This window comes from Podarcis melisellensis (genome assembly GCF_964234715.1).
Source record: "Podarcis melisellensis genome assembly, chromosome: 16".
NCBI lineage: Eukaryota > Metazoa > Chordata > Lepidosauria > Squamata > Lacertidae > Podarcis > Podarcis melisellensis.
This window is the reverse complement of record NC_138533.1, coordinates 38386031-38408562: the sequence shown is the minus strand read 5'-3', so window position 1 is coordinate 38408562 and position 22532 is coordinate 38386031. Positions and strand designations below refer to the sequence as shown.

The window sequence follows — 22532 nt, the reverse complement described above, 5'->3', positions numbered from 1 at the left end:
GTTGGGGAAAGCAACAGCCTTTTCACAGCAGTCAGGCCCAGAAAACATTATGAGGCTAGCAAGCTTATGTGAATCATTCATTACCAGGATAAGTGCATGTTTGTCACGGCTGTACGGGATTCACGTAGAGAAGCCAAATTGAGATTTCCCATCTGAGGAATCCTCTGGAGCTTGCCACAAAAATGGTGATTCCCAGGCAGTGTGCATAATACTGTGGAGGGTGCAGAAGATCTCTGCAGTGGCTAAAGGGAGACTGAGGAACGTAATAGTGTCTGTAGAATGGCAACCAAAGCTGCCTTAAAACAAAACTGCCTTACCTCTCCTATAATACTAGAAATTTGGGGTCACCCCAGTGAAACTGAAATCAGCAATACAGGAAAGTATTTCTTCACACATCGAGTCTGTGCAGTCTGCTGCCCCAAGATAACTGCCATTTGCTGAATGAGAAAACACAGCCGTTCACAAGCTGTGGCAAGGGTGGGCAACTGCTGGACCTCAGCTCCCACCATCCCTGGCCATGTGGGCTGGGAGACCAAAAGCCTCTGGAGGACCACCACAGTTCCTCATGCCCTTGGGCTATAGTGCCTCCATGCTTAGAGGCAACAGAGAAACATTAGAAGGCTGTGAACCTCCTGGGGTGGAAGATGCAAGATGCTGGACTTTTGGAATAATCCTCTGGGCTACTCCTACTGAAAGGGTCACAAGCTAGAGGGAGCTTCTTCGTGTTCATTTATAGTACACCATCCAGGCTACAGGACACCCTTTCCAGGCCCTATCACTCCTGCCCTTTGGATCGTTGGAGGGCATCAGCTTGAGGGCTGGCAACAACTGTTTTCCATTAACTAACTGATACATCCCTAACTTAATTGGACACAAGATTTTGCCTTAAAAGCATCCCCTCTAGTCTCAAGCGCATAGAACTGACATGCGTCATCCAAAAACAGTGTGTGTCTTAAAACAGTTGCCACAAATAGATTGGTTAAATCTCATTGCATTAAAATTTCTGTTAGTTGGGTAGTAATGATCCATATCTTATCATTTTCTGTACCTGGTCCAGGAGGACGGTGTGTTCCAGGCACATGTTGTCAACTTCTAAGGTGTAAATGGCAAACGACTCAACCTGGAAAGGAAGAAAACAGCAGCAGGAGCAAAGGGCATGTGGGATTCAGCTTCTAGCCAGCTTGATTCTCCTTCCTGCTGCCCAGAGGGGTTCAGGCACTGTGCCTTGCCTGTTTTCCTGCAGGCTCCAAGCAACAGATTTCTGGGCGGAAGACTCAAAGACTGTTTGCCTTTCCACAGAGAAGGGGCTGCTCTGGAAGGCCCTGAACTATAGACATTCCAACATTTAAAAATGTCTGTGTTTTAAACAGATACAGATTGGATAAATCCTCAGTTGCCTTGTGTCTGGCATTGCCTTTACACTGAAAACTTACTTCCTTGACCAAGAAAGAAGCAAAGGTACCTTTGAATTGTATAGCTTGACCTGATCTGTAGGATTAGAACGACTGCTTTCTTAAAGCAACTGTAGGCTGCCTGTTACCTATGTGGAACACAGATCCTAAATGGGAAGAATGGGGAGGGTGAGGGGAGAAAGTTTACTTTGTGGATATCAGTTATTTATAAGCAATAGGAATCTTGTGCTGTTTCGAGTAAACGTTGGTGTACCTATCACTGTACTACAGGAGCCTTTTTAAAGAAATGTGACCCCCTCCCCTTTAAGTAGGCTGTTTGGATTTCTTTGTAGTGTTTATCCTACAGGCTGAAAAATGTTTCCCCCAGGATGAAAACTCTGAAAAGGATAACAATCTTTTTAGACTGTCAGTTTTTGTATATGTATTAAAAAGGAATAGGATTTATTTACTGTACAGAAAGGTTTGACAACTTCTAGAAGCACTGCAAGCAGAGAAAAAGTCTACACTGGTTTAAGGTTATAAAATTCCAATTTAGGAATAAAATGTAAAAAACGACAACCACCCAACTCCTATCACAATTATTGATGGAAACAGTTGTAGAGTTTGACATTTAATAGGGGGGGGGGGGAGCAGGAGGATTTGCAACTTATAGGAAAGCTAAGGGGGTGGGAAATGAACCAAATGCTAAATTTTAATAGGACTATTTAGCTTATTAAAATGGATTAATTGCCTGAAACCTTGTTCAGTGTTCTGTTTTCCTGATATTTTTCTAGATCATATTTTTACAACTATTACTTAGTACCACCTCCTTGAAGCTGTCTGGCTTCAACATATGGGCCTCTTCTCTACCAAGTTGTCCAGCTTGGTTTCTCCATTTAAGCCATTAATGATATTGCTGAGCAGGTACTTTACAACTGCCAAGTTCAGTCCTTCAGGCCGACTCTATATAAAGGTAGCTTCACTGGGACATTGTTCTTGCCAAGTGTATCTAGTAGAATTGTAGCCAGAGCAAGATTTCTGCTATTGGAACTGAACCATGGCCATTATTTTTGGTGCTCGTTGTACCTGCAAATTGCAAAGGACTTTAGTACCACAAAATAATTATCCTCTCCTTTGGAGTGTTTCTACTAGCAAAAACAATGACATTTTAAGCAAATAGCTGGAAGTCTGCCTTGATTTGTTTACACTTTGTGGTATTCTTGTACATAAGCAATAAAATAAGACAAGTGGTGTGTTAGGATACTGAAATTGCTGTGTGAATGTCTGAGAAAACAAATGGGTTATTTCTTGCCTTGACGTTCCAACAGTGGTAGCTGTCAAAATTAAATGGTGCAGTATTCTTTTACAAAGTCAAACCAGCCTCAGCACAGAAGCAGTTATCTGCATAGTTAACATATTTCAAGGTAATACCGTATTTTTCGCTCTATAACACGCTCCCAACCATAACACGCACATAGTTTTTAGAGGAGGAAAACAAGAAAAAAAATATTCTAAACAAAACAGTGGATGTATGATTTTTGTGGTTCATGCTGTGGCCACAGACATGTGATCTAACGATGAGTTTGGGGTAGCCCAATGCAAAAATCCTGAGGATCCATGTGGATCCGTGCTTTGTAACCACGTGAATGAAGGAACTGTCAGTAATGTATGGTATCTCCAATACAGTGATGAAGGAAGAGGGGGGGAGCTCGCACTTGTCCTAGGCAAAGCAGCCAACTCCTATAGGCCTAGGTGCCTTCACCCCCTCCATTAAATATTTGAGGGAGCCATCCTCCCCCCATGCTGATGGGCATTGCCATTCATATAAGGTACCAGTGTGCATGCACTTTGTCTTGAGATCATTGCAGTCTGTGAGATGGGGCTTACCTGTACCTGCCCCCCCAATATGTTATTGAAATTGGAAGAGGGAGGGAGGGAGGGAGGGAGGGAGGGAGGGAGGGAGGGAGGGAGGGAGGGAGGGAGGGAAGAGAGATTGAGAGCTCACATTTGTCCTAGGCAAAGCAGCCAACTCCTATAGGCCTAGGTGCCTTCACCCCCTCCATTAAATATTTGAGGGAGCCATCCTCCCCCCATGCTGATGGGCATTGCCATTCATATAAGGTACCAGTGTGCATGCACTTTGTCTTGAGATCATTGCAGTCTGTGAGATGGGGCTTACCTGTACCTGCCCCCCCAATATGTTATTGAAATTGGAAGAGGGAGGGAGGGAGGGAGGGAGGGAGGGAGGGAGGGAGGGAGGGAGGGAGGGAAGAGAGATTGAGAGCTCACATTTGTCCTAGGCAAAGCAGCCAACTCCTATAGGCCTAGGTGCCTTCACCCCCTCCATTAAATATTTGAGGGAGCCATCCTCCCCCCATGCTGATGGGCATTGCCATTCATATAAGGTACCAGTGTGCATGCACTTTGTCTTGAGATCATTGCAGTCTGTGAGATGGGGCTTACCTGTACCTGCCCCCCCAATATGTTATTGAAATTGGAAGAGGGAGGGAGGGAGGGAGGGAGGGAGGGAGGGAGGGAGGGAGGGAGGGAAGAGAGATTGAGAGCTCACATTTGTCCTAGGCAAAGCAGCCAACTCCTATAGGCCTAGGTGCCTTCACCCCCTCCATTAAATATTTGAGGGAGCCATCCTCCCCCCATGCTGATGGGCATTGCCATTCATATAAGGTACCAGTGTGCATGCACTTTGTCTTGAGATCATTGCAGTCTGTGAGATGGGGCTTACCTGTACCTGCCCCCCCAATATGTTATTGAAATTGGAAGAGGGAGGGAGGGAGGGAGGGAGGGAGGGAGGGAGGGAGGGAGGGAGGGAGGGAGGGAGGGAAGAGAGATTGAGAGCTCACATTTGTCCTAGGCAAAGCAGCTAACTCCTATGGGCCTAGGTGCCTTCACCCCCCCCATTAAATATTTGAGGGAGTCATCCCCCATCCCCCATTGTGGTATGTGAGTGGGGCTTACCTGGCTGTCTCCCCAATATTTTTGAAGATGGAAGAGGGAGGGAGGGAGGGAGGGAGGGAAGGAAGAGAGAGGGGGAACTCACATTTGTGCAGCTGCCTTGCCTCGAACCGAAGCAAAAAGAGGAGGAGATGCAGGGACACGAGCCTTGTAAGCTGCTTTGTTTGAATTTACCGGTGAGGTGCTGGGGGAGGGACGGAAGGGGATGCCCTCTTTGTCCCTCCTTCCAGCTCATTGTAAAGAAAGCAGAGTAAGAACCACTTACATGTGTGTAAGGGAGAGCCATAGAGCAGGCAGACACTGAGAAAAAGAGGCTGTCTCCCTTCTCCCACCTTGGCTTTTACACGCTGCAGGCAGCTCTTGCCGGCTTCCAAGCTGCCTCCCTTCTCCCACCTCGCTAAAAAGCCATAGAGCAGGCAGACAGGAGGGAGAGAGGCTGTCTCCCGACACTCAGCTGTTGCTCAGCTGTTGCCGGCTTCTCAGGGAGCCAAGCGGAGGAAAAGAGGCTGCCGAACAGCCAGCAAGAGCGGCTCCTCCTGCCTGCATTCGCTCCATAACACGCACACACATTTCCCTTTACTTTTTAAGGGGGAAAAACTGCGTGTTATGGTGCGAAAAGTACGGTACATTTCCCTTTTGACGGTTAACTAGGTGGCTCAGTCACTTTTTTCCATCCTTGTCAATGGGAGAGGAAAGCAAAGCGGCAAAGTGGTACTTTACTGAGCAGCAATCGCACAATGTACACTCATGGAGAAAAGAAAGTACACCCTCTTTGAATTCTGTGGTTTTACATATCAAGGTGTTGCATTGGCCCAGTTGGAAGTCCAGACCTCAACTCAAATGAAATGCTGTGGCAGGACCTTAAGAGAACTATGCATAAACAAATGCCAACATTGTAAAGAAGAGTGGGCCAAAATTACTCCACAATGAAAAGATTAGTTCAAGTTATTGCTGCTAAAGGTGGTTCTACAAGCTACTGAATCCTTCTCCATTTTGGCTTTATTTCTGTTAAATAAATCATGGAACAGTGCCATGTGTCATGTGTTGTTGTTCATCTGAGACTGTATTTACTTAATAATTTGTTCCTTAGCAGGTTTTAATGAGGATTATGTCCTCATATATAAACCCACAGAATTCAAAAAGGGTGTACTCCCCCCACCACGTGACTGTAAGAGCTGAAAAAGGTAATTTTGAGAAGACACACACCCATAAGTCAGTGACACACATTTGTACAAAATCTAGCATTTTTTTATTCGGTAATCACTGCAATCTTGAAATTGTTAACAGCCAATTCTACAAGAAAAACAAACGGCTTTCAACACTGAAGCTCGTTTTGAAACCACATCCTCATCAGTTGTATAGCACAAAAGAAACTTTTACAGACTTGTTACATTAGGAACAGTCCTACTTCCAGAAGTGAGATTCTGCTAGAGGCTTAGTTAAAAGTATCCAGTAGCTTCCCTGGGGGTTAGAGGCAACACGCTGCATGTCTTCCTAAGACTAGCTTACCCTGGGATGAAGTGTCGTCAAGCAGCCTGCCCCTGAGGCACAAGCGACAGGATAATGCCTCAGAATACAGCCTACTACAGAGGGTTACCAAATTGCCAGCATCTGACACACCTGCTTCTTTATTGGACTTAAATACACTGCCAGCCTCCCTTAGTAAAACTAGTTACCTATCCTAAGTTTGACTCTTCTTACGTACTAACCCCACCCCACCCCTTCTGCATTCTGCTGCTACCACTGGGTGTATGAAGCTAATCCAGCAAAATCCACTTATACTTTCCCCACAATATATACAAATTACGAAATAGGCATGGTCTAATGTCAAGCAAGTACACTGTGAAATTCCCTTTCACAGCAGACATCCCTCCATGTGTATACTCTTATAGAAAGGGCAATTAAGACAGTTGTGTATATAAAAAAGTGGCTCTCCCCTCTCCAAAACACACACACACACAACCCTGCCAAGGGAGTATGGCTTTCTTCACCTCACAATAGTGTATGTTCAATGGGTGTGTTTTTTTAAAAAAAAACCATCACTAGCTGCACAATACAGGTATAATGAACAAAAACACATTTGAGATTTTTTATATAAAGGTCAGCAAAAGAGTAATATCTGAAATGAAACACTAAAACAGTTTATATTCTAACGCTATTTAAACTTCTGAGCTTCAACTGCTTTTGTTTATAAAAAAAACCTGTAAAGTTTTCAGGTAACATTTGCCACTTGCAGGCATCTGAAGTCATATGTTGAAGTGTTTTGAAGGAGGTTATGACCAGGTGGCTCCTAAATCTTTTGCCACTACTGGAATCAAGTCTACTCCATAAAGGGGGAATGCTTGCTCAACACTTGTTCACAAGGTGGCTTACAGATCAAGAAGCCCCACCCACGGTGGAGTGCCTCCCATTCAAATGCCAATCTCACCTTTGTTACCCCACAACTGGTTGCTGGTGGCCAAGCCCCACATGTAATACTTCCTTCTGTATGACTGCAGAATAGAAGGAAGTGAGGTGCAGGATCAGGGTGCAAGCAGCAGGTATTGGTGGGGAAGAAATCATTCATCCATTTCCATCTGACTCCTTTGGTTTCATCTCCACCCCGGTCCCACTTAATCAGAAGAAATGTCCAACAGTGTTCTCTCGTAAGAAGCACTGCATTCATAGGACCTCACAGGAAAGCTTGCTTTCTGTGCTCATCCCTCAACATTTTGCTGAACATTTGGACTTCCACCATGCAAGAGGGAACAAAAGATCTTGCCCTCCTTCATGCAGTTAGAAACATTTGAAAGTATGTCTTGCACAATTAACAACTGCATTTCCTGCTACCACCATTTTGAACACAATGACATCTAACAAGTGTTCCACTGTAGCACCAGCCAAGCGATAACCCCTAAGCAACAACTGCAACACCTTCCTCCCCCTGCAGAGCCCCAGGTGGCTGTTGCCTGCATCCTCCTTTAACTGCCACATCTGAGACAAACAGAAGTTCTTCTGGCAGGCTTGATTCACCAGCCTGCTCACCGGAAGGCCTGCTGGATCAGCCCTCCCCACCTTTTCCTTGATTACAGCAGTTTAGTAACAACGGCTACCAACCACATATTTACACTTCTCACCACAAGCAAATTGCAGATACTGCCTTGTGTTTACTTTCAAAATCCTGCATCATAAAAAGAAACCCTCAGAAAGGAGCCCTTAGAAAAAGACAATTGAATGGCCACTGAATTGAAAGAGATGCAGGTATCTTTTATCAGCAAGTCACAAACAGTGATCCTAAGGCACACATCAGCCATGATGCACTGCTGCTGGATACAAAGAGAGCCCACTTTTGTTGCTGGTAGTGTGGTTGTTTTCTCCATGAGGAAACCCTGAATAGTCCAGCAATTGCAAAATACATTGTTGCTGCTTTAAAAGGCAAAATTTCTTTAAAAACTAGTAATGGGCTTTGGGGTTCTTCCTTGATAGGGACAATCACTGTCTAAAAACACTTTAGAAAGTATATAAATATGTTTTGTGAAATTTGTAAGTAGGCTTCTGGCCACCTCTGTTGCACACAAAGGATGCTCACATGAGAAGCTATCAACTAAGGTTACACCACCATTACAAACTAGAGAAATATTTAACCCGTTTAGCCCTGGAGAATCTGTGAGAATGCCAGTAATTCTACCACCAGCCCAGCACATGCTATCTAAACTTAAGATGCCTCTGCCTCAATTGGTCAACATTTCTACCTCAATTTAGACAATCGCCTCAAGTTTTTTTTCTTTTGAGTGTGTAATGCTGAGGGTGGTGGTGGAATAAAGATAGCCAACAGTATACGAACAACCAATTTCTATTGTTAAACAAAACCTATTTTTGAAGGGGTGGGCAGACATAATTGGTACCTACATTGTGTCTAATTTGAGGGGCAACTGACAGAGATATAGCACCAAACAGAGTTCTGCCTTTCATTTAGGAACTCAAATGTGAGCTCTGAAGAAGCAGGAAAAAGATGGCTACATTAGCTCCAGTGTTTGTATTCTGGTTGCTGGAAAAAGGATGACTTATCATCATGCTGAATGAGTAACACGACTGGCTGAAAGACTCACCCAAGACTGAACTTCTGGGAGAATTTTTAATCAGATCTTCAAAATTAAGTAGTGTTACAACCACGGAATGGCCTTCACAAGCCACTCTGGCACCCCAAAAGGCATTCAAATGACTCATCTGAACAAGTAACAGACAACTTATTTGAAACACAAACCAATTATTCAAAGGCTGTTTCAGAAGCTTCAGTTTATGGCTCTGTCTAGGATTAAGTCATGCGTCTTACTCATTCAGCCCCCTTAATCTTTTAGAACACAGAAGTGACTCACAGAAGTCCCCCAAGCACCTCCGAGTACACAAGAAGCATCCTTTACAAGAAAAATTATGAACAGATGATTAAAGGAACCAACTTTTCAAATTCACCAACCTCCAAAGGTTCATATTCCACACACAATAAGCAGCACAGAAAATGAAAATGAATAAAGGGCAAAACTCAAGTTACCATGTCCAAATAACATTATAATAGATACAGAATTCAGCAAATACAGGTATACTTTTGTCACCATTTTTTTTTAAAAAAAAGAGATCTTGTGTCATCCATGGAATACTAAAAGCTCATACCTGATTAGACCCTAGAAACCATTTTTCCTACATCAAGCTAGAATTTCACAATTCCCCAAGATTTACACAGTAGGACTTAGTCACACACCAAGATCAAAATCTTGGTCCTGGCAGAATTAGCCTCAGAGTCCCACAGCCAGATGGGAAGAGGATATCCTGTTCCAAGGCAAGTGTGAATGGCCTCTAACAGAAAAATGGCAGTTCAAAGACGGGCACAAATGCACACGGATTTCCCATGTTTCATCTTTTATCTTCCAACAGAAGATTATGGCTTGAAGAAAGAGGCTTCCAGGCTGAAAGGTTTTTGCATTTTGCTCTTTTAGCCAGCTTACCCAAAAGGGGCAGTGATCAGAAGATTGTAAATATGATACAATATAAAGTTTCTTATGGCCATTTTGTTTTGCAAAGCTGACAAAAAATTAGCTCCTGTCGTAACAAAAAGGGCACCAGTTACAGACTAGGATGGCGTACTGGGGGGGGGGGGGAGAAAAGTGGCAGAAAGAAAGTTGGAGTGTGCATAAGGAGGTCTAGATTGGCAACTGCAGCTTGGCTGGTTAGTTTTTAAGTAAGTGTTAAAGGGCATTATGCATTAACAACAGGCCTTCTTGATATTTCCACAGCAAAACAGTTAAGGCAGGTTGCTAATGGATGTGCTGCTCCAACAGCTTCACACTTTCCTCCTTGCACTCTTGAGCTGTGAGAAATGCATGCTTTGTGAAAAGCTGATAGAAATGAAGAGTGTCGCTACAGCAGCTTTAAGGAAGCTGCCTATGGATGGCAACTGTTTTACTTCCATGTTCTTCACAGTCAAGATGCACAAAGCCGCAAATTAGTTTGAAGCAAGTTTTCCTGCGACAAATTTTTGAAGTCCAATGCAGATTCTCTCTCTCTCTCTCTCTCTCTCTCTCTCTCTCTCTCTCTCTCACACACACACACACACACACACACACGTACTTTACTTAATTTGGAATTAAAGTAGCTGTAGCTGTAAACATCAGTTTCTTCTTACTTCTACAGCCTATATAATTTTTTAGTGCATAGACACAAGTTTGGGGGTCTTGCTCATCCACTTCAACAGCGTTCATAGCTAGAATTCCCACGGTCTATTTTCCTAGCTCGGTTAAGAGGGAGGAAATTGAGGAAGATGGTATAATGCTATGAACTAACCCATGACTTTGCACTGCATCTGTATCTGGGCCCATAGTTTATTTCCCCCAGACAAACCACAAGCAGCAAACCAGAGAACAAATCTTGTTCCTGGCAAGCCATAAGCCCAAGTCTGAATGCAACCCAAACTCAACCATGGCTCAAGCTTATGGCAGGACACCAGCAGCAAGACTAGAGGAGGCGCTTCCTTAATGGTGGCCAGTTTGAAAATCACACTCATTCCAGCTACCTTGAGATACACCATTCAATAGCATACAAGGCAATCCTGCTGACTACAAAGAAAGAGCAGCAGCAATTTAATCTGCATTTCGCTTCAACTAATTTCATAGCCCCGTATAGAACAAACTACTCCTGCAAGATGCTGCGCTGAAAGGCTTATGGGATAACTGGTAACAGAAGCATTTGAGAGCAGAAGTGGCTAGTCTGCTCTAACTACATTGTGTGTTAAGTACTACTGTCTCTGTATTCAACCCTATACCTCTATCACACCTCAAAAGATTTTTCTTTTTTCTCTCCACCGGCTCCTTAGTAAGCTTCTGCTAGTTTTATGCTGAAGAATGCAAGAGCATACAAAGACAGTAATCAGCAAGGTTATCTTGACCTGGAATGTGGATGAGTCCCCTGAAAAATTTAAGGCTCAGAACCATTTCCTACTGAATTCAGCAACAACTGTCCTTCTCCAAACACTCTTGAAACATTATTCATTTTACAGCTATCCACGCTTATTAAAACGAGAGATCAATCAAACACACCAATGAGCAATGATGTGAAATTGGTGTGCTAATCCCTCTACAATCTTTTGCCCTCTGCTAGACTCTTGGAAGAAACTCCAATGCAATGAAAAATTGCATTTAGCATATTTAGCTGTTATTCAGGGCTCTGACACAGACCCATCTGATAGCAAGAGTGAGCCCCCAGAAGGACTAAAGCAACAATGAAATTTCAAGACTCTGAAGCTGTCACATGACTGCAAAAGTTAATTAAATGCAAAAAACTAACAGCGAAGATTCATTCAAGAGCAGTCAGTCTAGAAAAGTTTGTAAATGGAAGCAGGTCTTCAATTTTAAGAAACAAAAGGTTTGGAAGACTAGAGGGGCATGGAGGGAAGAGAAAGCTCTCTCCTGGCTCAATATGAAACAGATTTGGGGTTCTCCACTGGGGTGGGAGTTTTAGCTTAAGACCAAGATGTGATGAAAATATAAACTGATAGAACTAATTGCCCAACAGATTAGTCAGAAGTCATGACACACAAAAGTGTGTTTGACAGAATTTGCTCTCCACAATGCAAGAAGACAATTCAGGCCAAAAGCCTTTTTAAGACGACCCTCTACCCTACATGCCACAATGAAGGAATTTAGGAGACAGACTGATGAGGAGAGAAGGGTGACAGCAAGCAGAATGGGGAGGTTGCAGAAGATATCCAATGTTGGTCTCTGGACCGTAATAAAGATTGTTGTTGTTGTTGTTGATATCCAATGGAACAAAATACAAAGTTTGGATCTGGTCCAAAGATCCAACAAGAGGAGGAAAAATGAGTGTCCATTCACTACTTATTTTTTTAAATCCTGAGACTTTCTGGAGGTCACCACGTTTAAAAAAAGTTTGATCCCTACAACACATTTAAAAAAGGCAATTTAGGGACCTACTTACACTGGCATCATCTCACTGAAATGAATGGGATTACTTCAGCATGGGAAGCACCTTGTCCTGCATTAGGTGCTAAAGCCTCAGTTAGCAAACACCCAGCACAGGCACCGAGTCACCAGGGTTGCTGGCTGGTCCATTTTACTGTGTTTTCATAGTCAGAATGTATATGCAACAGCTACCATTTAAAAGATCAGAACAGAGATCCCCCCCCCCCCGAAATAGATTGAAGTTCTTCATGCGCAAATCAAGTAGAGAAAGAGACACGATCCCTTGGGAAGTCACAGTCATTTCACACTGACTTGAAATCTCTTAAGAGCTATGCAAGTTCCCACTTAATATGGAAACAATCAAATTTACAGTTCGGCTGCCCCACCGCCCTTCTAAGCAAGTGTTTTATGCAGTTGTTGATTTAAAACAAAACAAAACATGGTGATGTTTTGCAGGATGCACTGATGCACAAGTCGTTAGCTATGATTTCTTGTGTGCAAAGTCTGGAGATTTGCCACTACTTAGGATTAGTTTGTGGGAGATAAAGAGTAAAAAGTTCAGCACCAAAACACAAGAGTTAGGGCATGATGGCATCTTCACTGTAGGATAAAGCCAGGGTTTGGTGGGAGGCGAGGCGGTGGTCTTTGGGGCAACGCTGGTGGGTACTGTGGGGTAAATGGAGCTGAGTATCCTGGAGGGAGCATTTGAGTAGTAGATGGAATTCCTGTTCGAGGGGGGAGAGGAGGGTATGGAACACCTGAATAGGGGAGGGCTGGTCCTGCATTCATTGCTGCTGTAAAGGGAGTTGGGAAGCGCCCTGCTGGGACTCCTGGCGCCAGGGGTGGTGGTGGAGGATTGCGGCGAGGCACAACAGAAGGAGCAGCATTTGCCTCTGAAGTCTGAATTGCTGGTGGTGTTTCAGTGGCTCTCGGCTGAGGTGGCACCAGGGGAAGTCTTGGTCCCTTCAGCACCATCTCCTGGAGTTTTTCTATCTTTACGCGTCGCAAATGAGCCAGTTTCCTTTGGCTCTGATATTCATCAATGAAGGTGTCCAATGGAACTTCACCATCCAGAAATTTCTCAGCCATGTTCTGTTGCAAACAACAAACACACCATTAGGGAAGGGACACACTGCAGAAATATATTCCCTAATCAAAAAACAAATATACTCCAAGCCTCCATCCATCACTGTATCTCTTTCTGCTAAACAGGGAAGGAGAACCTGGGGGCCTCCAGATGTGGCTGGACTCCAGCTCCTATCAGCCGCAGCTAGTATGGCCAGTGTCAAGGATGATGGAAATTGTAGTCCATAGTCCTCTGGAGGTCCACAGGTGACCCATCCCTATGCAAAATGAAAGAATATAATTGTTTCAGCTTGCAGCAGCACAACCAATGAGCTGTGCTGCCAAGGCTCGATCTTTTACCTGGGAAGCCAGACAGTGGCTCAGTAGGGCCTATTGTAACTGGCAGGAACTCAAGGCAGAAACTGCTCTCAGCCCCACTATACAAGATTCTTAACTGCAGATACCAGGACTGAACCTGCTACCAATTACATGCAAAACATGATGCTCTGCCACAGATCAGTAAGGCCTCTGAAACACTGAGCAGCTCTTTTTAAAACATTTACTGCACTTATATCCCAGCATTTTTTCTCCAAGGTGTACATGGTTCTCCTCTTCCTCATTTAATCTCCACAACAACCCTGCGAGGTAGGTTAGGCTAAGAGGCAGTGTGTCATCAGCTCTTTTCAAGTACAGATCTGCATCCAAGCAGCATTATAAAAGCAATAATCACCTCCCTGTGGCTTTTGCTAGGAGGGTTCAGTTGGTGTTTCCCCGTCTGTTAGAGACAGGAATGTACCGTGACATAATTTTCCAAATGGCCAGCCAAGTTGTGCAAAGGCCACAGGGTAAGCTAACTGGGAACATATTAATAGGAATATGGATATTTTAAGTATACAGGCACATATGGAGCTGCTTTATACAGAGCCAGGCCAAGTAGTCCACCTAGCTCAATACTGCCTACATTGACTCCCAGCCTCGCCCGGAGATACCAGGGAGATTAAGCCTAGGACCTTCATCATGCAAGGCAGGGCCTCCCCCTCTGAACTATGCCAGAGAAGACTCTTCCCTACTCCAAACTGGACACATGAAACAAGTTACACAGATGGTGTGAATATTGTGAGAGTATATGCTTACTGTATATACTGCAAATCTCCCTGGAAATTTATTATATAAATTTAATAAATAATGATAAAAGTAATAAAGGAGAATGTTTTTCCCAGCAAAGAGCCAGAAGAAGGGAGAACAGCCATGAGGGACAGTGGACTATCAGTGCATAGTCTGAAGCTGACTATTTTCCTCCCACTCCTCTTTCATCTTCAGGGGATTTTCTTTCCTGCAGAAGTTACTACCAGCTTTTCTTAAGGCTTCTGAGGCACTTGGAGGCACTGGAAACAGCCAGGGATCGAAGAGAACAAGGAAATTAACTTCTGCCCCTCACCTCCTCCATTCCCTCTCTGATCTGAACCTCTAGACACTGTCCATATGTTTGCAACCATGACCACCAGAGTACTTTTTTGTTTTTTAATATAAGATTCTCAAGATGATTTGCTTAAGAAATTTCGCACAGCTTTTCTGCCAAGAACCTGGCATTTAAGCCAACTTACATAATTGTGTTACATGCACCACGCACACAGCCTTGAAAACATGCAGCTATTTCTTTGCACAATGTGACTGATACAGCCAGGTTCTCTGCACTAACTCTGTAGTGCAGTGACCAAGGAATTTGCTTGTTTTCAACCCTAAGCAGCTTAAAGCAAGGATAGAGTTTAAAGCAAGGAGGCTGCCATCTGTGGCAGTTATGTAGGCTCTGGACAATTTTTCCAATTCATTTTTTTCCAGTAAAAATTTGCAACCCTACAGAATGATTTAACTATCATTTAATAAAACAAAACTTTGAAACTACCAAGCTCACAATATAGGATTTGCAGTTAGTACCCACTCATAGTAATGAATTTATGGAACAGAAAATCTTCTGTGAAAATATTTTGGGGGAAATGTTGTGCCCCACACCACTGACCTGCAGTGCTTGTGTCCTCCTGAACTACAATGAGATCACAGGCTGGTGGTGGACCAAGCAAGGTGGAAGGAACTGTCCAGCAGTGCCCAAAATTCAACTCACCAACAGGAGCACAATTTCTGTAAGTGCTCCGACAAGCTGCTCTGTCCTCCCAGCTAGATTTTCATGCCCATTTCCCTGGCTAAATCTGAGAAGGAATAATGCCACATGCCCACTTCTACAAGGTGAAGCTGCAGCACTGAATCCTGGGTTCAGAAGGGCTCCAGCAAAACTCCTTATCATGAGACACCCTCCCCTACTTCCCAGTTGAGCTGCTGCTCAAGCGGTCCTGTGAAAACAGTCATACTCAGGGAAATATTTACGTTGGTGGGCTGTTAAAGTAATCTGTATTTTTCTGCAAGCTCTTTTAGGTGAAGTGATAAGCTTGCAAGATTGCATTGAGAACCCAGAGGGGATAAGAGGTCTTCCAATGTCAGAGGCATGTTGGCAACTTGATCTCCTAGGCTCTTTTCACTGACCTCAGTGTCTTCTTCAATTTTAGCCCCTTCTGTTTGAAGCAGTGCTAGAAGGGTCTCCAAGGAAGCATTGCTGGATTGTCGGTCTAAATGGAACAAAAATCAGTAAGAGATATTAATCAAAGCAAAATTGCTAAATGAAATATTAAACTCCAGACATTTTAGGAAAATAATTCTAAAAATAAAAAATATCCCCAATAATGGTTGATCTAACTCATGGGTGGCTAACCTGCGGTTCTCCAGATGTTGGCCATGCTGGCTGAGCCTAATGGGATTTGCAGTTCAAAAACACCTGGGAAGTCACCAGTCAGCCATCCCTGATCTAACTGAATAAATGTGGCAGCCTCAGCTACTTACATTTCTACTGACCCTTAGACAGTAACACCCTGCATGCAGTTACACCAACCAACTTAGGAATGATAAGTATGGTTCTACTGCATGCCCATTCTGCCAGACACTTCAAACAGGAAGATGCAGAAAGAAGGGTTCATTACCTAACTTCGTTTTCTTTATTTGATATGCTTCGAAGATAACCTGCAGTTCTTGATATTTTTGCGTCAATGCAGCCTTCAGGGCATCCAGCTTTGGCTGATATAAGAGATTGCCTTCTGCCAGGCTGCGGTTGCTGGCAAGAGTCATGTCCTTGCTAAGCTGAACGTTTTGAGCCTGCAAAAGAAAGAAAGTGTTAAATGGGCAACATTTCTAAGGATTCTATTACTGACTAAACATAGTAGTCAACACCACATGCTAGATGTCTACTAGCAGGTACACTACCTAGTTGCAGCAAAGGAAAATATGGGACCAGCTAACATTGGCTCCTCCCCTTCCGGTGAGGGAAGGAGATGGCAGGATTTGGATGCGACAAAAGACTGCAGAACAACACAGACAGTTGTGACCTAGAGGCAGCATTAGGTATTAAAATGAGGGGCCCCAGTGAAAACACACAGAACTGGTGTTAATTAGCAGGAGGAAAGGATGTGTTGCTATCAGATTTTCTGCCTCACATGAAAAAGCCTGTATGTGCAGCCTCAAATCAGACTAGCCAGAAATGCTAACTCTCTAAAAATAAACCTGCCATTTTAATCTAGTGGACGAGGGAGGGCAGAGAGAGAAGATAGGTTTACAAGAGAGGGGCTTGAAAAACCAAACACTACATAGAACGTTGGCTTGGCAGAATCTTGCACGAGATCTCTAATAAGATTTGTAGATCAAAGGGGAAATTGTAAGATCTGAACTCAGTCATTCAGCAGAAGTGAACAGCAGGATACTGTTTCCTCCAATGGGACAGGGAGGACAAGGCCCTCTTTCCTTGATTATACAAATCTGATAAAGAGCTCTTTATTGCATTCAGGAGTTAGCATGCACATAAGCTGCGCTCAAAAAAGACTGGATATCTTCATTTGTTGCCTATATATGCTTCCTACATTTTAATGTACACTCACACCCACACAGTTTCTGTCAGTCATTCAAGGCAGCACAAAATTTAAAAAACTGTATTACAATCTGATAGGTAACACAAACACGGGAAGGGAAGGAGAACATTAAGTGAGGTACCGCCAAGGCTTACACAAAATGGACTGTACCCAATTAAATTTACTCCTAGTGAACTCACTGGAATTAATGGGGCCTGCTAGTCACATCCATCAATTCCAATCACCAGCATTGGATACAACCCAGTGTTACACAGATTTTACTTTCTTGTCCTTGTGATCTACCTCAAGATCTTTTCAAACGGTGTCGCAACATGTTAGCGTGTCAGCTGCAGTGTGTAGGTGTGTCTCGCAAAAGCTCCCCACGCTCCTCCCCGGGCTGGAAAGGGGTTAGTTTAACCTCTGGTTTGCTAGTAAAATGGAATTACTGTGTCACAAAATGATGCATGTTTAAAAACTGTGTCACTGACATGAAAAGGACTGGAGTGTGCGTACACTCAGTGCTCTGCTGAATCATGCCTCCTTTAATCACACACCAAATTGAAACACCATCCAAGATGTTAAATCACATAATGAATCATACCAAACTCCCATCTAATCCTATCCTGTTAATAGGCCTCCTGGAGAAAAAGGGCTAATAGCTGCTGAAAGACCCATGGTGGTGAATTGGGAACTGGACAGCAGCTATTTGGGCACTGTGGGAAATAGATGCTTAGTCAGGTGGGCCATTGATCTCATCAAGCCAGACTCTCCTGATGGCACTCCTGAATGGGTTTTTTGGGGGGGATATTCCAAGTTTAATTATGCCTAGTCCACCAACATTCCTTAAACCCAAAGTTTAGGATCTACTTAAGCTAAGGAAAAAATGGAAAGCGTATGATATAGAGAGTGGATTTCTTGTTTATATATGGCTCACTGCACGATTCCCTTCACTAAGTCTTCTTATGTGACTTGCTCTTAATAATTATTTCCAATTCATCTGTCTGCTATCTCTCCCATCTATTTTTATATCTAGAGGACATTATACACACTAACTCACTCACTCCCAACTAAATCTTTTATATTATGCAAAAACCCCAAGCTAATAATGTCTGCTGACTCTGGGCATTTAGCTTTCAGAAGTCAGTGTATAACTTAGCATTATCACCTTAAATATTTCTGTTAGAAGCAATAAATATCTCTGTGCTCCCAACTGGTAGCACACATGGGTTTGCAAATGTAGCAAATATAGGACTACTTTTCCACCCCATAAATTAACAAAGCTGAGTGTTCGTGCCAGCGGCTTCCTTGTCACATGGGAGCAATAGCTAAAGCTTACTAGGTTTCTCCAGCACAGTCACATCAAGAAGGGCAAAAAATGCTTTCCAAGACATTAAAAAGCAACATTACATTCCCCAAAATTATTTTTTTAGATTAAATTAAATATAAAATCATTATTTTAAAATGATTGTGCACTAAGTGTCAAATACACCATCAAATACACCAACAGTGAGTGGGACACAGCCAAAGTAAAAAAATTATCAAGGATGCCAGAGGGCCTCACATGAGAGGCAGCCACACTTGAAATTAGGATTAAGGTCCCATCTGAACTAGATGTTTAAAGTAGTACTATATACTACTTTTGTTTATTATTATTATTATTATTATTAGATTTATACAGTGCTTTTTTCTGGGGGGACACAGGGGGACGCATACTCCTAAACATTTTGTGAATCTTTGTACTTTTGTCCATTTACTGTATTTATTTCTTCCGATTTGAACTATAAAATAGTGATTTTCTTGAGTTGAAATAAGAATACCCCTAAACATTTTTAAAGGGGAAAAAAGCACTGGGTTTATATACCACCCTCAGGGCAGTTCATGGCTTCCTGCCATGAAGAGTTGCAAGGAGATTCTCTGTTCCCTTCATAGTTAGTTCCCAGAGTGGTTTAGCAATCAATCCCTCTTTCCAGGGAACTCGGTAAACTGTAGTATTGTGGGGGGAACAGGGGTCTCCTAGTAACTCCCAGCACCCTTAACAAACTACAGTTCCCAGGATTCATTAAGGGATGTCATGACTGTTTGAAAGTGGTGAAATATTGCTTTAAATGTATGGTGCAGACGGGACCTCAAACTGATGAGCAAGGAATACACTCCCATAAAAGAGGTGATGCATGAATGACTACGATAAACTCCACCAAGCTAATGACTGATGTTAGGCAAGGAGAGGGAGATTATGTAATTGTCCTTTTTATTACTAGATTCTAAATAAGAGTCAATTATGAAACAGCAGTTGGGTTGCTTAGTTCATGAGCTTTTCCTACCTACAACAGAGGAAGCAACTCATACTAGTTAAAGACTTTTTGTATCCTCAAGCACGTCCGACAAGTTCAGACACAGTGTGGTGGAACAGCATGTCAAAAGGAAAGCAGGGATGCAATAAAGCGGATCTGCCCATGCCAGCTCTGTTCCTCTCCAACCCAGCAATTTATAGCCCCAATCCCTGCATGTCCCACCCAATCTCATTATATTTATGCAGTTTCCAGCTCCTGTCAACATCACTAGCTGCTGCTTGCAGGAAAAAATGCTCAGCTTAACAACTTAAGGACACAAAGTAAGTTATGTGATGAATCTGATTTATGAGACAACTTCATGTGATTACCTGCCATTTTACGGTGCCTCAGCTCCATTTTAGGAGGCAGCTAGCTAGCAAGTAGCCAGTTTTAGCAGAATATGCCTGTGTCTTATTTTATTTTAAACAACCTGTAAGTACAAAGCGTTTCTCTTAAGTTGTACCACACATTAAGGGTCTGGAAAACTCAAGACTGTATGTTGGCCCATATATTACTGGGACAGGAGGAGTTGTCAAATTCTATTCCTATCTTCATCACATACATACTTTGGGAATTCAGTTATGTCACATAACTTCTAAGCCACAAATTATTGTGTTAGCAAGCACCCTACTCTTGCTCAGAATGATTCCAGTTTAATGTCTGGGGAAACTCTTGACCATGTGAACAGGGACAAGCAGGACTATAAAAGATGTAAAATATACTTTAAGTAACATACATGAGAATGATCTCAGGTTGCGTTATCCTCAAGAAACCCATGCCATGACCATGGAATTCTGCGGCCAAGAGAAGGCAATCTTTGTCCGAACATCCCTTTGGAGGATACCAGTAGCAAAACTTTATTATTTTTAGGTATACACATCCAGAAAATCTAGACAAACTAAAACTGGATTTTTTAGCTTTAACATGCTTATGTTAGTTCTCTCAAAGCTGATGTCTTGGCATGGCCTCAATGTCACTCTTCTTTCTCTTTGGCGATCACTCATAGCCGAGTAAGATTGTCTTCCATAAACACAATTTTAACAATGAGTCCGTAAGTGACTGTGGAGGCCAATTCTGGATCCACACAACCCCAGTGGGGACATTGGTTTCCGGGAGTTGATCACAGTGTGGATTTGCCAAGCGTGCCTTCCTCTTAGCACGTTTCTCCTTTGTGTCCTGAGTTCAAGTGTCTTCAAAGCCCATGACACCTTTGGTAAAGGCTGTTCTCCAACTGGAGCGCTTGCAGGCCAGTGTTTCCCAGTTGTCAGTGTTTATACTACATTTTTTTAGATTTGCCTTGAGACAGTCTTTAAACCTCTTTTGTTGACCACCAGTATTACGTTTTCCATTTTAAAGTTCGGAATAGAATAGTTTCTTTGGAAGACGATCATCTGGCATCCGCACAACATGACCAGTCCAACGAAGTTCATGTTGAAGAATCACTGCTTTGACACTAGTGATCTTTGCTTCTTCCAGTACATTGATATTAGTTTGCCTGTCTTCCCAAGTAGGAGGAGTTGGAGAGGGCGTTTATAAGTGGTCCATGTTTCACAAGCATATAGTAACGTTGGTAGTACAATAGCTTTGTAAACAAGCATTTTGGTTTCCCTGTGAATGTCCTGGTCCTCAAACATGCTGCATTTCAATCAGGAAAAAGCCACACTTGCAGAGCTCAGGCGATGCTGGATTTCGGCATCAATGTGGGCTCTTGTGGAAAGATAACTGCCCAGGTAGGAGAAGTGATGGACATTTTCCAACGCTACACCATTGAGTTGGATTTGTGGCGCTGCAGAGGGGTTATTTTGTACTTGTTGGTGCAGCACTTTGGTTTTTTTGGATGTTGAGTGATAGGCCATGCTTTTCGTAAGCTTCTGCAAAGATATTTAGGATGGTTTGGGGTCATCCTCTGAGCGTGCGCACACTACATTGTCATCAGCATACCGAAGCTTTATGACGGTAACCTTACTCTTTGCCTGCTCAGATTGAAGAGCTTTCCATGGACAGATGGAAGGCCTCAATGTCACTAGGTGCAGAATGGCAACTGCTGTCTATTTCTGCTCCTACAAATTCCCTTTTCTTACTCCTAGAACTAAATAACTTTTTACCACCTATGAACTCTTTGTCAAGCACTGCATGTTAAAACACCTTTCTACCACTTGCAGAGCTTTTCAGACTTGAAGTGCTTTCTCACTTCCCCCAAACCCAACCAGTTCTGCTAATAAGAATCACTTGTTGGCTAACTCACCGAGGCCTGAAGCTTCAATGTTCTACCCATATTAAGTTTGGCTTATATATCCATTTGTTATAAAGCTCTTTTGCAAGGTAAAATCACAGAAAGCAAAGCTTCCAAGATAATGTGCAGGGGCATTTACCGTATTTTTCCCTCTATAACACGCAGATTTTTTCTCCTAAAAAGGGAGGGGAAATGTCTGTGTGTGTTATAGAGCGAATGTGTGGTCCCTGGAGCTGAAAAATCAGGCAAAAATCAAATCGCGCTTCACGGAGAAGGGAAACCTGAAAAGAGGAAGTGGCTGCTTTCCTGCATTCTGCCTCAGGGTCTTACTGCCCACCCTCCTCTGTTTCGTTGCTGTGTTTGCTGAAACGGAACAAAGAGCAGGGAAAGCCCCTCCCCTCCAGGCAAGCAGAGGGGAAAGCAGAGTGTGGTCTCTGTGCTCTGGTGCTGCTGGGGGAGAGGGAGAGAGAGAGGGGGGAGGGAGAGAGGGAGAGAGAGGGGGGAGGGAGAGAGAGTGAGAGTGAGAGTGAGAGAGAGAGAGAGAGAGAGAGAGAGAGAGAGAGAGAGAGAGATGGCTGGCTTGGGTGGGGGAAAACTTTTGCCTTTCTTTCCTGCCTCCCGTTAAATCCCTCTCCTGCATTCTTAGCCACCTGCTTCTCTGCACACCCCTCTCATGTCCCTTCTTTGTTTTTCCTTCGCTCCCCACTTAAAATGTGGTTACAAAGCATAGATCCACATGGATCCTCAGGATCTTTGCATTGGGTCACCCCAAATTCACCATCAGATCACATAGCATGTCCATGGCTACAGCCTGCACCAGAAAAATCACGCACCCACTGTTGCCTGGGGCTGCAATGGTGCAAAAACGTGGTTACAAAGCATGGATCCACAGGAATTCTCAGGATTTTTGCATTGGGTCACCCCAAATTCACCATCAGATCACATGTCTGTGGCCACAGCATGAAGCACAAAAATGATACATCCACTGTTTCATTCAGAATGTTTTCCCCCTTGTTTTCCTCCTCTAAAAACGATGTGCGTGTTATGGTCAGGTGCGTGTTATAGAGCGAAAAATACGGTATATAAGCAACTCAAAAACCAGTGGAGAATAAGCTGTGGGCCCACTTACAGCATTACAACACCCAATT

General features: G+C 43.3%; 2 protein-coding genes across 6 annotated transcripts in view; one reads left to right on the top strand and one right to left on the bottom strand.

The window, feature by feature from the left end:
- HIP1R (huntingtin interacting protein 1 related) overlaps window positions 1-2148 on the top strand; it is a 63669-nt gene extending 61521 nt beyond the window's left edge. For all 3 annotated transcript variants that reach the window (XM_081892771.1, XM_081892770.1, XM_081892769.1), the window contains exon 32: window positions 1058-2148. In XM_081892771.1, coding sequence (XP_081748897.1) covers window positions 1058-1096 — 39 coding nt within the window. In that variant the 3' untranslated portion in view covers window positions 1097-2148. The remainder of the gene's footprint in view (window positions 1-1057) is intronic.
- A 3442-nt stretch (window positions 2149-5590) lies between these two features.
- The window catches only part of VPS37B (VPS37B subunit of ESCRT-I), a 30941-nt gene continuing 13999 nt past the window's right edge, over window positions 5591-22532 (bottom strand). The window contains exons 2-6 of one of the 3 annotated variants that reach the window (XM_081892824.1): window positions 15904-16075; window positions 15413-15495; window positions 11661-12904; window positions 8797-11609; window positions 5591-8758 (exon numbers count right to left, since the gene is read on the bottom strand). In XM_081892824.1, coding sequence (XP_081748950.1) covers window positions 12410-12904; window positions 15413-15495; window positions 15904-16075 — 750 coding nt within the window. In that variant the 3' untranslated portion in view covers window positions 5591-8758; window positions 8797-11609; window positions 11661-12409. Of the gene's footprint in view, window positions 11610-11660; window positions 12905-15412; window positions 15496-15903; window positions 16076-22532 lie in introns of all 3 variants that reach the window. The other 2 variants (XM_081892823.1, XM_081892822.1) reach the window with 2 other exon arrangements.